General features: G+C 35.8%; 1 protein-coding gene across 1 annotated transcript in view; it reads right to left on the reverse strand.

Annotated features, from left to right (window-relative positions):
- Positions 1-15,930, reverse strand: part of LOC123529271 (serine/threonine-protein phosphatase 4 regulatory subunit 2-B-like) — a 38,795-nt gene extending 22,865 nt beyond the window's left edge. The window contains exons 1-5 of the mRNA XM_045309529.2: positions 15,806-15,930; positions 15,639-15,720; positions 9,156-9,326; positions 8,252-8,345; positions 4,940-4,977 (exon numbers count right to left, since the gene is read on the reverse strand). Of these exons, the coding sequence (XP_045165464.2) occupies positions 4,940-4,977; positions 8,252-8,345; positions 9,156-9,326; positions 15,639-15,720; positions 15,806-15,842 (422 nt within the window). The 5' untranslated portion in view covers positions 15,843-15,930. The remainder of the gene's footprint in view (positions 1-4,939; positions 4,978-8,251; positions 8,346-9,155; positions 9,327-15,638; positions 15,721-15,805) is intronic.
- Between the last annotated feature and the right edge of the window lie 2,951 nt (positions 15,931-18,881).

Here is an 18,881-nt window from a genome sequence, read left to right on the forward strand (position 1 = left end):
ATTCTTTTTTGTCTCTATATAATAGAAACATTGTCCTACTCATGATTTTCTAAATCCAAAAGGGGCCATAATTCTTGCAAAAAGCAATACAGAGTTCAGTCTTGCTAAGCAGAATCAGCTTTTAATGGTAAACAACTGCTCCAAGTTTTAAAGCAATAGCTTTGACCATTAAGGAGAAAAGTTGAACTAAATACGAAATTTAACCAAGAAATCTGATATTTTCTAAATCCAATAGGGGCCATAATTCTTGCAAAAAAGCAGGATGGAGTTATGTTTCTTGCTGTAAAGAGTAAGCTTTTGATGGTGAATAAGTGTTGCAAGTTTGATAGCAATAGCTTTGATAGTTTAGAAGAAAAGCTGACCTAAATACAAAACCAAGAAATCTGATTTTCTGAGTCCAACAGGGGCCATAATTCTTGCAAAAGCAGGATGGAGTTATGTTTCTCGCTGTACAGAGCCAACTTTTGATGGTAAACAAGTGTTGCAAGTTTCAAAGCAACAGCTTTGATAGTTTAGGAGAAAAGTTGACCTAAACATAAAACTTAACCAAGAAATCTTATATTTTCTAAGTCCAAAAGGGGCCATAATTCTTGCAAAAAGCAGGATGGAGTTATGTTTCTTGTTGTACAGAGTCAGCTATTGATGGTGAATAAGTTTTAAAGCAAATGGTTTGATAGTTCAGGAGAAAAGCTGACCTAAACATAAAACTTAACCAGGCAATGCCAACTCCGATGCCGACCAAGCGATGACAATAACTCATCATTTCTTTTTCAGATGAGCTAAAAATAATTGTTCAGTCAAAGTGAATTGAAAATTAATCAATTAATCATCTGCTGAGACTGCAGTTTCCATTAGGTTACTACTTTTTCTGTTGTATTATATTTGTAAAGACAGATTGTTTTCATTTGTTTTTACTTCAGCAAAACTATGTCTAAGATCATGGTGGTGTTTTAAAATCTGTGCCTTGAAAAAACTTAAGTGAGTAAACTTAAGTGTGTTTTCAGTTTTGAGAGTATGTCCCGATAGCAACAGCTACGAGGCAGTGTCCTTGCCTATTTCGTTGCTCGATACTGAAACTGGGCTTATCTGAGGACACTTAAGTTATCACTTAAGTGATTAATATCCTGATGCAAAATAATGTTGTGGGACAACAGTTACAGTCTGAGACAAATCTATTCAGTTATATCAAAGATAGAGTGAAATTTCATTAAAATACCGGAATTGTTCAAATATAAAAGGGGCATGCTTCATGCAATGTGTCTGCCATAGAAATGTACCTTGAGTGAGGTGATATGGATCATGATGTGAAACAATATTTTAAGTTTAAGTAATAATTGAGATAGAGGAGGGGTTGAAAATTTAACTACAAAAAAGGAGGCAATTCATGAATATTAAATCGTTTGACATGTCAATATGTCAGTAAATAAATAAAAGTTAACTTACATGAAATCATTGCGTATAACAGATTACAGTGCACATAAAATGTACTGAATTCTAGTGTTACATTAGGCATTGGCCTGAAGCGTCATCCGACCTTTAATAATGACCTGTAAGAACATTGACAACTGAATATAAGTATATTTGTTTAAGCATACAAAAGAATACATAAAACAGGTTAAGTGCCCTCATCTGAACAAATTTTGAGCGAGGACCTTACAATGATTCTACATACCAACTCTGATGGAGATTCACCAAGTGGTTCATGAGAAGAGGCTGTTCAAAGATTTTTCTATGTTTACCTCTAGAAGTGCCCTAATCTGTACAAAACTGACAAAGGACCTAACAATAACGCAACAGATCAAATCTGATGAGGCTCTATAAAGCTGTTCATGAAAGAAGTTGTTTCATGAAAGAAGTTGTTCTATGTTTACCTTGAGTGGTCCCAACAAGGGCCAAGTGCCCCCATTTGAACAACATTGACCTTACAATGATGCTGCAAATCAAGTCTGATGAAGGTCAATCAAGCCATTCATTAGAGAAGTTATTTAAAGGTATTTCCATTTTTAGGTCAAGTGACCCCTAAAAAGTGCACCCATTTAAACAAACTTGAAAGATACAAGGACTCTTTAGACCAAGTTTGAAGAAGATCCATAAAGCAATTCATGAGGAGAACATTTAAAGGATCTATTTTTAGCTTTAGCAGCCCCTGAAAAGGGCCAAGTGCCCCCATTTAAACAAACATGAGAGAGGACCTTACAATGATGCTGTAGGCCAAATTAATGAAGAACCATCGAGCAGTTCATGAGAAAAAGTCGTTTAAAGGTATTTCTAATTTTATCTCTAACGTGCCCCCCACTGAACAAATTTGAGAGAGGACCTAATACACTCATGCTACAGACCAAGTTTGATAAAGATCCATCATGTTGTTCATTAGAAGAAGTTGTTTAAATTTTTTCCTATCTTTTAGCTGTTGTGCTTTATTTTAATGGTAAGGAAACATGATACATGATCAACTGAAGCACCTCATGTGATGATTCAAGATCAAAAGCTCAATGACTAAATCTGAAATGCTGACAAAACTTGTCCAAAGTGTACCATGGAACAACAATTTCAACCAAATTAATATATTTATTTGCACTGATTTATCAAGTCAGCTAAAAAGAAGTAAAGCTACTGCATTCATATTTGTTTACGGTCATTTGAAATCAAAGCATGGGAATCACATTGTTTTTAAATGACAAGCAGGTGTGAAAAAATCAACAGTCCCACTTGCCCATCTTGTCCCACAGCCCAAGCGGACAAATAGAATTTCACCATATTTTACTATATAACCATTATACCGACAAGCAGAAAATGGCTCTTGGTAAAAAATGGATAATAAAGTCGAAATCAGATTTTGCCACCCCTAATGAGAATCAAGATTCAGAACCCCATTTCTCTTTTGAGTAAACCAAATGCAAACCTAGACAATGTTTATATAATGTAATAGGCAATAAACAGTATTCTGTGAAATTTCGAAGAGCTGTAACTCTAAAATGGGGCATATGGTATATTCATGTCCTGACAATATGTACAGTTTCACTTCACTGTGTTATATTTCTGAAAGTTTGGGCCAAACCCCTTGAAAACTGTAGGAGAAGTTAAAGACAAGACAGACAGAAGTGGTATCTATATAGTCCCCAGTCATCACTCAATTTTCTTTTGTTGTAAATATCTGCATGTACTTCAGGTAAGTTTATATTACATTTTTGGCTCAAATGTGCAAGAAGCTATACCAGAATGCTTATTCTCATACTGGTGTCTTATGAAAAGGTGGTCACTACTAAAGCAGGCTCGAACCTGTGACTGAGAGGCTGACACAGGCCACTGCTCCCTCTCCACCAGCTGCTGCTTGATGTCTACATTCTTCACTCATACAGCAAACAGCATTCAGTTGCAAGTTAACACACTACTAACTAAAAGCAATCAATGAATAAAGTATGATGCCTCTAGAACAAAGTCTCTTATCACAACAGTTCGGAAACCATCAGAATTTGAAGCTTGTCTCTATACTTATTCATTTTATATAGACTGTGATAGCTTGAACAAAATTGAGCTGTGCCATGAGAAAACCAATGTAGTGGGTTTGCGACCAGCATGGATCCAGACCAGCCTGCACATCCGGTTTTCTCATGGCGCGGCACAAATTATGATTACTATGCTTTATGACTGCTTCAAGGACTTCGACCTTGTACACAGGCCTTATCATCTGGAACTATGGAGATATTCATAAAAAATATCACCCTCACTACCCAAAATCTCGGAGAACATAAATCTACCGGTATATTTTCAGCTCAAAAGTACAAAATGGACAAAGTCTGGACAAATAAAGACAACCATGAACATGTTGTAGTTTTTCTCCATCTTCAATTCTTGTAGCTGTATCTTGCAATGTTATCAAAACTGAATACCGGTAAGAAGCAATGCACTGTTTCTCAAAAACAGGTACTCAAAAATAGTTGTCATGCCCTTTGTTCAAGTGCCTTGTTCACATTCTTTTGGATAAACATGATGTCCAAGTCATACATCAAAACAATCAAAATGTCTACAAATCTGACATAAAAATGGAAAAACCTGAAAAGTGTCAAATATGCCATTTTACCTTAGTTGAGTATACTATATTTTTGAAAGTCCAAGTAAATTAAACAAGGATGAATAGTTCACAAAAAGGGGAGGAAATATCAGAGCAAACAAAATTTTACCAGACTTGACTGAACTGCATATTAAGATTTTTATTAAATCAAGCTCATCCCTTATCCGAACATGTAAACTCTCAATAATAAACATGAGGTTGACTTCTTATTTTAAAAGCAAAGAGAATGGTACTGGAAATAAATTTCTGCATCAAAATAAAATAGGTAACAAGGGATGACACAATGGGCATTACTTAGAATTTGACCTATGTAAAAGTTGAATTGTAGTGGTTCTTACTTTTCTCTTATATATTACACTTTAACAATCCTGCAACTTCACAATTCTGAGAATAAGTATTTATTTTAACAGTTAAAGGGAAGCAACTCTAGACATTTACTTGTACCAACTTTCAGGGAAATGGATATTAAACAATGTCGGTTTTATAAGAAATACTTTGAAAATATCCAAGTGTACTACTCACATTGATTAATGGCACTTAGTTGGTATGAAAGTTCTACAAGATAAATCAAATTAATATCTACACATAATCAATTTGTTGTTATCATAAATCACTCAAGAGTATCCATTCATTACTGTCATTTGATTTTTCAATCAAATTCAATTTCAATTACATTTTCTGGTCATTTGAGATCATGGGAGTCCATTCAATATCTAACAGAATTCTGCTTAACCTGGTGCTAGGGGGCGTGATGTGTATTGCACATCCCATTAACAATCTGCTAGGATCATCTTTATTCAATATAAAACAAGCTACTTGGCTGATGTGTCCTGATAGTGAGATGCATGTGCAAGTAACAAAACCTACCTTCCGTGTGGATCCACTGTGCTTACAACCATCACATTCTGAAAACAGGGAGTATAAAACTTAAACTTACATAACAATTTAATCAAACATGTAATAATTTGATCCTTTTTTCATTACCAGTACTGGTTTATAGTTTAAGGCTGTTTTTCAACAGCATTTAAGTTACATAATGGCAGGTATAACTTGACCATTTTTCTTCGAAACCTTTTCTCTACAAGTAACTTAAATTAGAGGTGGACAGGTACAAATTCAGACCAAATCATCATGAAGGAAACACAACTCACTTGTGGATCACACTTACATCCCACAATCTATAGATTAGTGCTCTTCCTGTTGACCAAAGGGAAAAAACTCTTCTATGTTTAAGACAAACGCCATGCAAAGGAGTTAGAAGCCTGTGATATAATCCTAACCATTCAAATGCTTTCAATTTGCTTTCGAGAACACAGTGTATGTACACTAGTATCAAAGCCTTCTACTCTTGAGCTTACTCTAGCAAGACTAATAGAAGAAGAAAGGCAGCAGTTCACCTAAACAAGAGCTCATAGAACACGAAATGCCCGCCACTCCCCCCCATCCCATTGATTCATTCAGTACAGTGAAACACCGCTCGCTCGATGTCGCAAGGGGATGAGCAAAATGCTCGAGTTATCCATGGTTTCGAGCGACCCAAACATTGACCAACATACGAAGAAAATTGAAGTTTGTTTTACCAATTGTCATCGAGACCATTTGCAGAGGAAACGGTGATGCGTAATCATAACACACTCGTGACGTTTTCACAAAAACATATTGCAAACGTTATTTATGATAGATCGTAAATGGCACATGTGAAGAAACAGCTAAGACATTTTATTTTCATGTTTTTTTTTTGTTTTTTTTTTATTCATTTTAAATACTGAAATCGAATTTGCAATTTTCTTCTCCAAATTAAGATCTCATAATTATTGTCTCAATTTTATGAAAAGGCTATCTTATTTCCTTTATTTGCATGCAAACAACTGTTGATTAAAATATTAAGACCTCATTATTATCTCCTCGATCCCGCAGGAAAAAGTAATAATTAATAACAATTTTGATCAGTAAAAATTTTCTTCCACCTTTCGTCAGTAATTGATCTCATTATCAGGTCAAATATACCGACAAATATACATTTAAGATAGTCGGGGAATAGACCATGCAACTCTCACAGCGTGCGAAAATTTTAAATTAACCGATACATTCTGGCCCCCGAAGGTGTGAAAAATTTTGACACCTCTGCTCGAGTTTGCCATAAGCAACAAAGAGTAAATTAATACACAGGGACCAGGTGTCATGCTCGAGCGATCGAGTTATCGATGCTCGACCCAGCCATGGTAATTTCACATAGAAAATAGAAGGAAATCGGCCGGGACCACATGAATTGCTCGAGCGAACCCGGGTGCTCGAGTCATCGATGCTCGAGTGAGCGGCGTTTCACTGTAATTGCACTTGTAAGGAAAAGAAATTATTTGGTCATTGTATACAAAAGTTCTACTGTTCTGGGTAAATGTGACCTTGACCTTTGACCTTGAAATTAGAGGTCATCTGCTGGTCATGATCAACCTCCCTATTAAGTTTCATGATCCTAGGACAGGGCCCTCGCTCTACTTTGGGGGAAGGGGTCCGCAGCCCTCAGGCGGGGGAATTTTCGCGTTGTTTTAGCCAAAAGGGGGAATTTTCATTGCCTTCAAAGAATAACATACTATGTAAGAACTTTAACATGTATAACTCTCATTACACTAAAGTTGTTTCTTTTTGTCAACATACTACTGGTAACTGAAATTATATCATGTCAAGATCAGCTTTTCAGGGGACAAGCTATACTGTTATTAATGAAACTTCGACAAACTTGATCTAAAACAAGTACATTTATCATTACACATTTTTTTAATCAATTTATATTTCAGTTGTCTAAAAGTGGGTGGGGTTTGGTGCGGCAGTGGTGCCTTTGCATTTTATTATCAAAAATGCTTCAAAATAAGGGCTGCTTTTGCAACAGTGATCATATTTTCTTAAATGCAGACTTTCAAATGGCTTTTTATTTAAATTGTACTAAAAAATCTTGTAAGAAATGATGAAAATATCCGAAAATCACGGTCACGAAAACGGGTGACAAATATGGAAAACGAAAGTAAACATTTAAAATTCTTGATGAAATACCTGTTTTAAATTTCTTTTTTTACCATACCTATTCAATACTTACAATTTCTGCTTATTAAAGCATTTAATTTATTTGGACCAAACAAAGCCTCGGCAATGATAATAAATTTTCTATAGACCGTAACGGTTGACCGGCTCACATAATCGTTCAAGCAAACAAAATAATGATTTCAATTATCTAATTTGTGCAAAGACGATATTCTAAAGCTGCATTGTTAATCAATTATTTTTTACACATTGATCAGTAAACACCTTTGATAATGACAGGGATTATTGTACTAAATAATAACCGCGAGATGACCACATGTCAATCGGCGCGTGGCGTGATTGACATCTGTTAGCAGCTAATTAACATATGACGCTCCGCCTACTGCCATACTTCCGCATATGACAGCGAACAATATTGAAATTGAGTGTGATTCTGATTGACAAGGGGCAGAACTTTCAAACTCGAGACGCATCAAACAAAATTTCCGCGAGTCAACCCGACGCACGGAGCATGTTTTGTGCGGGTCAAATACGAGTTTTTCTCAGATTTTCGCAGATCAAAAACCCGGGACCTCGGGTCAACCGAATGCCCAGTAAGGGGGAATTTTTTTCTCTGGAGGGGGAAAAAAGGATACTATTTTGGCTGGGGAAGCAGTCGATATTCGACGGCAAAAACGGCCGATTGAGGGCCCTGTAGGACCAAGCGTTCTTGAGTTATTAGCAAGAAACTGTTTAACTGTTCTGTGTCACTGTGACCTTGACCGTTGACCTATTGACCTCAAAATCTATAGGGGTCATCTGTTGGTCATGACCAACCTTCCTGTCAATCTTTGTGATCCTAGGCTTAAGCATTCTTGAGTTATCATCCGGAAACCATTTAACTGTTCTAGGTCACTGTGACCTTGACCTTTGACCTACTGACCTAAAAATCAATAGGGGTCATCTGCTGGTTATGACCAATCTCCCTATTAACTTTCTTGATCGTATGCCCAAGCGTTCTTGAGCTATCATCCAGAAACGGATTGGTCTACATACCGACCACCCGAAAGACATACCGAAATCTGCAAAACAATATACCCATTCTTCTTCGAAGGTGGGCATAAAAAGGAGTTTGAATTTGCAAGCGTAAAAACTCTGAAATACCTTTTCAATTCCTCTCAAGAATTTATCACATTGCGTATAATGTTTCTTTGGTTGTGTTACAAGCTCACAGATCCTCTGAACTGTAAAGGGTGCACTGAAATGATAAAATGTATTTTGAAACACTGACATTCAAAAAGTTCCAAATACTAGCACCAGGACAATGCCTTATAACAAAACTATCATCATACATTTACCGGTAAAAAGAAATTGACAGAAAACTCTATTATAGAATAGATTATAAACACTTTCAATTCTGAAATTCAGAAAAAAAGACTTTTAATGCTAAATTTTCAATATGTTACATTTCATTAGTAACCCTTCCCCACCTTCGTATTTTGTTGTTTCATTTTTGTTTAAAGACAACATGTTTCTAACTATTTTTGAACATAGCTTTTTCATCAATATAAAAGTTCTGCAAGTTTTCAAAACTTTAGATGCATTGTACCAGAAATTACTTCAAATTCAGTCTATAAAGACTTTTACATTGATGAATCTAGGCCCCAACAGATCTGACTCCATATAAAAACTCCAAAAGAGTGTTTGTTTGTAATTCTGACCAGTAGTTTTAGAACAGAAGATGTTAAAGTAAAAATGTTGATGCAGGATGACAGACCATCCACCTAAAATAATAGCTCCTTCTGAACAAAGTTTGGGTCAGCTAATAAAGGGTAAACAATCACAAACAACATTCTTTTGGTGAGTGCAGCAAAAATACTATGTCTTGTTAATACATTTTTTTGTATATCTAATGGCTCTGGTTTTTACTTAATAAAAGAAGTGGGACTGTATTTACCTTGATTTTAACCTTAAACATTTAAACAAATAGGAATTGATCCACATAAAGCGAATTTCATCTTATTTATAATAGAGACTTAAATCTAAGTATAAGAAAAATGAACATTACCCATTAAATTTCTGCAGAGCATCTATTATACGTTGTCTCATTTCATTAAATTTTGTGTTTTCAACATTTGGGAATGGTGTCTGCCGATCACATGGGTCATCTTTGTTGAACTGTTCCATCACCTGCTCTAGTTTCTGGACAAATAATAACTTGAGCTGTTGCCATGGAAACCTGTGCATAAAACATCTTTTTTAACATTTACTTTTATGAAATACATTCCAGATATAACAAGCTAGTGTAACTTTTTATGACTGTTAAATTTCTGGTCATACTCTTTAAGACAGTTATAGAAATTTTCTTTGCTGCCAAACATTTTTAACCTTCACTCTGCTTAATTCTAAAATGGACTGGTCTATCATTCAATTTTGGCTGTACCATTCATTATTCGAAGGGGTGTTCACTGAAAATTTACTGACTGAATAGTGAACAGTGCAGACCATGATCAGCCTACACGGATGTTAAAACTAGAATGTGTCTGTAGGACACAGGGTGTGCCCCCCACTGGTATATTTGTCACAAATAAGGGGAAATCATTCAAATGTTTGCGATCTTAATGGGGTATAGCCTCAAAAAAAAAAATTATGAAACTGATTCATTATTCTATACCATATACTTTTTGAGCTATGAGCATAACAAACAAACAAGAGCTGTCCGTAAGACAGCACGCTCGACTTTTCTCAGTGCTTGACTCTGAATTAGAGCTTTGCCAGTTAAAAAGGGACATAACTCTGTCAAAATTCAAATCAGAGTTATGGGAATTGTGTCTCCTGGTGTAGACTTTGATAGTAAATAATATTTTGAGTTTCAAGTCAAAAGCTTTAACAGTAACAGAGATATTTGACTTTTAACAAAAAATTCTAAGTTAAAAAGGGGCATAATTCTGTCAAAATTCAATCAGAGTTATGGACATTGTTTCTCCTGGTGTAGACTTTGATGGTAAATAAGTATTTTAAGCTTCAAGTCAAAAGCTTTGATAGTAACAGAGATATTTGACTTTATAAAAACCTTTAACCAAAAATTCTAAGTTAAAAAGGGGCATAATTCTGTCAAATTTCAAACCAAAATTATGGGAATTGTGTCTCTTGGTGCAGACTTTGATTGTATATAACTATTTTGAGTTTCAAGTCAAAAGCTTTAATAGTAACAGAGATATTTGACTTTATCAAAAAAAATTTTAAAAAAATCTAAGTTAAAAAGGGGCATAAATCTGTCAAAATTCAAATCAGAGTTATTGGGATTGTTTCTTCTGGTGCAGACTTTAATGGTAAATAAGTATTTTAAGTTTCAAGTCAATAGCTTTGATAGTAACAGAGATATTTGACTTTATCAAAACCTTTAACCAAAAATTCTAAGTTAAAAAGGGGCATAATTCTGTCAAAATTCAAATCAGAGTTATGGGGATTGTTTCTCCTGGTGTAGACTTTGATAGTATATAACGGGGCGAGTGCAATAGAACTACTTTTTCTTCGAAAAGTCGAGCTGAAAATCCACTATTTGGCTATTTCAACTCTGTAATAATTGCTAAAATTCTCAAGAAGAATGCCAAGTGTGCAAGGTCACATTATGACAAAGACTCAAGCAAGGTTTCATGAATTTACATTAAATACTTTTTGAGTGATGCACATAATTAGGTGAAAATGTGCATTTTTTTACTATTTCAGGGGCCATAACTCTGGAAATAGGGGGCGGACCCAGATGAAAAATAGGAGGTGCGCAAGTTCATATCATGATAAAGATTCATGCAAGGTTTCATCAATTTATACCAAATACTTTTTGAGCTAGGCGTGTCACAAGGTGAAAATGTGCATTTTTGACTATTTCAGGGGCCACAACTCTAGAAACAGGGGATGGACCCAGATGAAAAATAGGAGGTGCGCAAGTTCGTATCATGATTAAGAGGCATGCAAGGTTTCATGAATCTATATCAAATACTTTTTAAGCTAGGCGTGTCACAAGGTGAAAATGTGCATTTTTGACTATTTCAGGGGCCATAACTCTAAAAATAGGGGGCGGAGCCAGACGAAAAATAGGAGGTGCGCAAGTTCATACCATGATAAAGACTCACGCAAGGTTTCATTAATTTATATCAAATACTTTTTGAGCTAGGCGTGTCACAAAGAGAAAATGTTCATTTTTGACTATTTCAGGGGCCATAACTCTAGAAATAGGTGGCGAACCCAGATGAAAAATAGGAGGTGCGCAAGTTCATATCATGATTAAGACTCATGCAAGGTTTCATTAATTTATATCAAATACTTTTTGAGCTAGGCGTGTCACGAACTTCTGATGGACGCACGGACAAGAGCAAATCTATATTCCCCCACCACTTAATTTTAAATGGTCTTCTATCAAATTTCACAAATTTATATTAAATTTAACTAGGAAAAGTAAATGACACTAAACACAAATCTATTTTCTAAACTTGAAACACTGACATATGTTAGGATCGTACACCTCCTAAACCAATCCTAAAAACTTCAAGTAAATTTGATCCCCAAATAGGACTGAGAATGCCTTTTCTCTGAATGGCTATAAATATAAGTAATATTGCAAAAAAAATAAACATTTATCCTGTTGTTATTGTAACTAAAATGTGCCTGTAGGACACAGGTTGTGCTCCAACTGGTACATTTGTCACAAATAAGGGGCAATAATTAAGGAAGTATAGCCTCAACAAACATTTTATATAAAGGATTCATTATTCTAGGCCATAATACCTTTTTAGCTATGAGCATCACAAACGAAAAATCCACTAATTTGGGCTATTTCAAGGGTGGTAACAGACTCATGCAAGGTTTCATGAATTTATGCTACAAGAGACATGAATTTACATCAAATACTTTTGAGCTAGGCATGACACAAGGTGAAAATGTGCATTTTTGACTATTTCAGGAAACTCTGGAAATAGGGTGTGGAGCCAGATGATAATAGGAGGTGCGCAAGTTCGCATCATGATAAAAACTCATGCAAGGTTTCATCAATTTATATGAAATACTTTTTGAGCTAGACGCATCACAAGGTGTAAATGTGCATTTTTTACTATTTCAGGGGCTATAACTCTGAAAACTGGGGCGAAGCCAGACGAAAAATAGGAGGTGAAAGTTTATATCAAGATAAAGACTCATGCAAGGTCTCATCAATTTATAAATTTTGAAATTATTAATGCTAGACCCTTTCATCAAATATTTGTTAAGACTTGATGTTTATGTCGAACAAACTGAACGCTGTAATGTACTTTCAAGGTTGAAAAACCTGTCTGAAATTGATGCTCTGGCTTGACTTTAGCACTATTTCCCCTTTGCCTGCTCTTAACTTCCGCAATTTTTGGCAATTTTAATTAGGCGTTACAAAACTATTGGGTTCACTGGAACTGGTGGAAGTGTGTTGTAACTGGCAACCGTTGGCCAGTGTCGGGAGTATATTTCTAGAGGAAGAAATCAGTTCTTCGAAACACAACATGTTGTTTTAAAGTTCATATATATTACATGCCAAAGAAAACTACATATCGTTTTGACTCAGCTGATGCAGAAGTGCGTCGGAACTGATCAATCAACAGTATTTATAGCCGATTACTCCAGGTTTTTTTTTTACAACTGGGGGAAGAGGCCCCAGCCTGTCATTGGGGGAAGAAAATAGCACGCGACGAGCAGTTTTGGGGGATTTTTCCACTCAGGGGGGAATTTACAATTATGCATAATAAACACTTTAAACTATGTTTTAATTACATATTCTTGCAACTTTTAGCAACTATACACACTGTCACTTAGCAATAGATGGACTTGCACTAATGTTCACTTATCATTGTAACAAGGTGGGTGGGGAGAGTTGAAATGCTCAAATCATTGAATATTTAAAGGTCACATGCTTTTATTCACAAAAAATGCTTTAAAATAAGAGTTGCTTTTGCAAGAGTCATCATATTATTATTAAATGCATACTTTTGTTGGCTTTTTATTTCAATTGTACTAGAAAATCTTGTAAGAAATGATAAAAAAGTCCGAAAATCACAATCGCGAAAACGTGTGACAAATATGAAAAAAACGAAAGCAAACATTAAAAATTCTTGATAAAATTTCATCTTTTCACCAGAACTATTCCATACTTATAATATCTGATTACTTAAAACATTTATATTTTATTTTGCTCTAGCAAAATACCTCGGCAAAGATAATAAATTTGCGTAACGACCGACCGGCTTATTTAATCGAACCAATCACATAAAATAATTACTTTAAATTAACAACACATTTTACACAATACAGCATAAGCTGTTACCGCTAATTAACAAGAGGTACAAACACGATAATCTGACGCTGCATTGTTTATCAATCATCTATATTACATTACTGATGATAACCACATGTCAGTCTGCGTGTGGCGTGATTGACATCTGTCAGTAGCTAATTAACATACGACGCTCCGCCTACTGTCATATTTACGCTGGTGTTGACAAACAGTATGAAGTTCACTGGGATTTTGATTGACAAGGGGCAGAGCTTTCGAACTCGTTACGCATCAAAGAGTATTACCGCGAGACAAGCAGACGCCCACGGCATATTATGTGCGGGTCAGATACGAGTTTTTATCGATTTTCGCTGGTCAAAACCGGAACCTCGGGTCTGCTGAACGCTCTTCTAACATTTTTCTACTATTTCTAAAGGTTTTCACACCCATTTAAAATTGTGAAAGACTGTCTGCAAGTGTGAACGGGTCCGATATTTGGTCGGGAAAATCGCTGGGAGTAATCTCCATTGCTTTGTTTACGGTTTTGGAAGGGGAATTTCGGACGTAGGGGAATTTCGACTGCGGTAGGGGAAATCCTTGGCTGTGGGGGAAATCCTCGGCTGGGGGACGAGGCCTCTGCTACAGAATAAAAAAACCCCTGTACTCTAACTTTGATCAAAGAAATATAAAATACACAGAATGGCAAGAGGAGATAATCTCGCGTCAGTGCGTTATCTTATTGAAGTGTTTGCCAACTTTATCAATCATGATCAAATCAACTGACGCTTATTAAAGTATTACATCAAATTGGCGAAAGGGCCGGCACATAATAAACTGAATCTGGTCCAATTTTCAAACGACAACTGTTGATTTCTCAGACTTCAATCATAAATTCATTTCTTTCCCGTGTAGAAAATACTAATAACATTAATAAAAACACCTTACACAGGGGTCCTGAAATAAGCTGTCCGAGTTGTCCGATTCGTGGATTCCTCGGTCCGGACAAGCAGTTTTTAGAAGCTGGCTTGTCCGGGGACAAGTAAAATTTCCGTGGTAAACATTTTATGAAAACGAAACTAATCGGCGTCATCTGTGATTTCCGCATGCCTAAAGGCAATATCTAATCTGTTTGTGATCATTTATGACCCTTAAATTATCAAAACAAAAATGTATGCAGCCATTTATAGACACGTGGACTGGTTTACTACATTTAATGATCATTATTGGAAAGTTATACCGTAAAGTTGAAAATGAGTGCCAGTCTGGGGTTTCCCGATATCTACTTTCATTTTGATTTTCAGAAAATCGATGAGCGAGGTTGGCACTATGTAAAAAAGTTTAGTAGCCAAAATTTGTGGCTTAATCGTTCGAGTCGATTGTTTTGACATTTAACAACTCTGACAGCTTATTTCAAGACCCTGAAAGACCAGTGCAGTATTCAGTGAATGTTATGGGACCAGGGTAGAAATTCTAGGCATACTGAGATTATTTTTGTCAATGGCATGTGTTCAAGTGTTTTTTAATTATTCTCTACTCACTAAACTGATAGTCATAACATATTTTCAAGTGGATGTTCTAGTCACTTAGCTTGCTAGTCATAACATATTTTCAAGTGGATGTTCTAGTCACTTAGTTTGCTAGTTATAACATATTTTCAAATGGATGGTTCAAGTCATAACATAAAAACTTTATATAAGTCAAAATAGAAGTCAACAGAAGTGTATGTTTGTATTATTTGTTCATTTAGTAATGATAATGCTGATCCTTTCCTTTTTAAACTAAAAAGTACGGACAAGCTTTTCTTTGGTACGGACAAGTGGATTCGTGGGCCCAACTTGTCCGTGGACAAGTAGACTCTGAAAATATTTCAGGACCCCTGTTACATTTGTATCATTACAAACAAACGATCTGATAGAAAGTTTTTCACGACACATATTTTTATCCTTCTGTCCTGATGTCTGTATACACCGGTAAAACTATATCTCATTCAGTTCCCATGCGATGTTAGTGAGATTTGCTCTATATGCCTTTCAAGTTGCCGATCTATTTATTCTTATAGCTCTTTGCTTCGATGTTGCATTGAGCTGTAGCAGTTCAATGACCTCGTGTCAGTGAAATTACCAGGTGTTAAAGAACCAAATGCTGGGTATCAGTTTGCCAATAGTTGTAATGAATTAATAACAGTATTAAAGGAATCAAAATTTTGTTTTTTTTCTGCTACTATACTTTTTCAGAAAAGTTAAAAATGTGTTAACTTACACAGTTTTACCAGTTTTCGCGACTGTGCGTAAATAATCTTCCAAAAGCGGTGGTATATCTCTAGACGGCGTTTTCTCAAAACCTGAAAAGATACAAAGAAGTGGTGAGAGACAGTCAATCTATCAATAGTCTTAGTATAATTATGTCAAACATTTAAGTTAACTTACTGCTTAAAACATCTTGAATTTTGTCTTGATTTTCCATTGTTTACCGTAGCTCTCTCCGGTCAAGGTCGGCAAGTGCGCACGATGACGTCAGGTTTGTCTAATTTCCCGTATCCGGATTTCATCATAAGAAACAACATTGAATTCCACTTTTTGTTTTGTTGTGACTATTTCAAGCAAGAAAGAAAAAATACATTTTGTTACCAATCGAAATACTATCAAGTTATCAATGTTAATGAATAATACTACAAGAGACACACTTGTTAGGTTAGCAGTTTTTTGTAAACACATTATGAAAAAATTTAATTAGCTCTTTAACTAGCTTTTAATTTTTCAACAAGGACTAGATTTAACTCAATAACTGTTGTTAAATTGGCTCAGTTGTCTATGTATATTGTATATGTTTCTATGATATCTTAGTTTGATATGTCTTGCCAGCTGTGTTAATTGTTATGCTGTTTTGGGCCCTATGCCTCTAACAGGCCAAGGCTTTCAATAAAATCTGAACAAAATCTGATTAATTTCAATGAAAGAAAGAACTTTACAACGGAAAAATGTGAAAATTAAAAATAGATTTGCTATCAGTATCATGTAATCGTTTTAGTTTCCTTTAATGAAAAAAGAAAATAATTTTGAAGAAGAGAAAACTATGATAAAAACAGTGCCCACAACCTGATATATGAATTTGGGTTAAATACGGGACATTCCCCACGCCCCCATCGAATTATTTTGGCAAGTATACCTCAAATGGTGCAACCTGACGTATATTTGAGATATTTTAGAATGAATATTTGAGACAATGTCATCATTTAAATTTGTACATTTTCAAACAAAAATGTAATTTCACAGAGTTGATCTTACTGTTGTCTGTTCCTACCACTCCGCGTTAATTTTAGGTACTGTTGATATAAAAGTTTGACTAAAATGTTTAGGACAGCAAAAGCTTTTAGAGGGTACGCGACGGCTGCAGCCCAACCTTGGAACCGCCCTTACTAAATCTCATCTTACGGACTGGGACATATTGCACTTATCTTTACAAATATAAATTCAAAAGAATCAGCATGTAGCATTCACCTTTTAATAATTTGAGTCCTTATCCGTACTTTCCCAGTAACCAACAATTGAGGGGGCTGCGGAGGGGTGCTTTTGGCATTACTAGTACACTTTTTCTGAAAGAAAACGTACTACATGCAAGAGTTTCGATTGTTAAAGAAAATCTGACATCCAGGGATATCGTCTCCTGATTTCGACTTTTATCAAACAATTGATAGTTCAAGGTTCTAAATGGTATCCTATAACAAATATATAACATTCGTTCTCCGTTCGTCCATGTTTAGAGTCTTTGGCTTGTTTTCAAATGAGTGTGTGTTTTTTTGTGTAATCATATTTTATTGTTCTATGATATACAAATAGGTTGGGCCAGAAGTAATAACAACATTATTAGGGACCCTCCCCTGAAAAAAAGTAGACTGCAATTACTGAAAATAGATAGAAAAAAGCATTTGCCGTTGATTTGTTAAAGATGCCACTTCCCTTGTCAAATGTAGTTCCTGTGTGAAATGTTTATTGATCTGTCACAGCTGTCTAGGTCTTGTACATGCAGTGTTGATGAACCCAGACCACTGTTCTAGAGTGTCAGGCTCAGGCAGGTTGTAGTGATCCGCCAAATATTGGACTTCATTCTGTCCATACATACATACATGATAGATTGTCCAGTCTGCTGAGATCCAGGATGGTAAGATTGTCTAACACATCGGAATTGGTAAAGCTGCTTCTAATGTTGGTCTTCAGGTTTTCCAGGAATTTCACATGACCCTGTTTGAACTGGATGGATGTTTGTGTTTCATTTTGAAAACACTATGATTCTGTTTCATCTTTCCACCCAACCGTCAATTTCCGATTATCACTGAGCGGCGCTGTCAATGAAACAGTTGTTAAAGAATTTAGTATGTTACAAACGTTAGGAGAAAAAAAGCAAAAATGACAGCATGCTAGCACAGTTAAAATAGGACAGAAGCGACGCAATTACATGTTGACCACCGCTAGCCTCTCCCTAAAGATACTGAGACTGGGGATGGATTTGACATAGGTTGGTAAGGAGTTCAAAAGTCGGATGGTCCTCGGGAAGTAGGAGCTAGAAAAGTACTATGTGTGAGACTGGGGGGATCAAGTAATTTAAGTTTCTAGTTTGATAAGATGAGATTGGTTGACTGCAATTGACTGCAACTGTCTGGGCCTTTATTTTGTAAAACATTACTAATGAGCCGAATGACCTTCTGTATTGGAGTGTGTTCTATTCTAAGGTGTTAAACACTTGGGTATCGCTGGTGTAACTGTAGTCGGGCATGACGTACCTGGCTGCTGACCTTTGAACATTTTCAACTTTACTTGCAAGAGTGTTTTGCCATGGATGCCAGACGTTTGAACAGTACTACAATTGCGGACGAACATAGGTGTTGTAGGCAACTTTTTTATTGTCAGTTTTGACATTTCGTTGTATCAAGCGAAGAGCCGAAGTTGCTTTGGAAGTAATATTGTCAATGTGTTTAGACCAGTTTAAATCTTTGGAGATGGTTATGCCTAAGTATTTAACTGCCTCACATGATTTTGTTCTATGTTATGAAGTTTGTAGGGGTTTACTACAGGATTTTTATTTCGAAAGATTCTAAAGATTTCACATTTGTCAGGATAGAACTCCATGTACCATGTCTTCTCCCAGGTTTCTACGCTAGTGAGATCTTGTTGGAGAGAGATACTATCTGAAATTGAGTTGAAGGAAAGTATATTATGGTATCGTTTGCAAACATTGTTGCATTATATTTGACTGAGTCTGGTAAGTCATTTATATATGCCAAAAAATAGACAGGCCCAAGGACAGACCCCTGGGGAACTCCAGACAGTACAGGAAGTTCACCGGGAAATTGACCATCAACAGCGACTTTCTGGGAACGGTTTGACAGGAACGGTTTGATCCACTTGGTGATTTGTGGGTTGATTCCGAAGCGTTGTAGCGTATAGATTAACCTAATATGATCGACCTTATCAAACGCCTTGGAGAGCTGTATACAGTGATAAGCAT

This window comes from Mercenaria mercenaria, chromosome 13 (assembly GCF_021730395.1).
Source record: "Mercenaria mercenaria strain notata chromosome 13, MADL_Memer_1, whole genome shotgun sequence".
NCBI classification, from domain to species: Eukaryota; Metazoa; Mollusca; class Bivalvia; order Venerida; family Veneridae; genus Mercenaria; species Mercenaria mercenaria.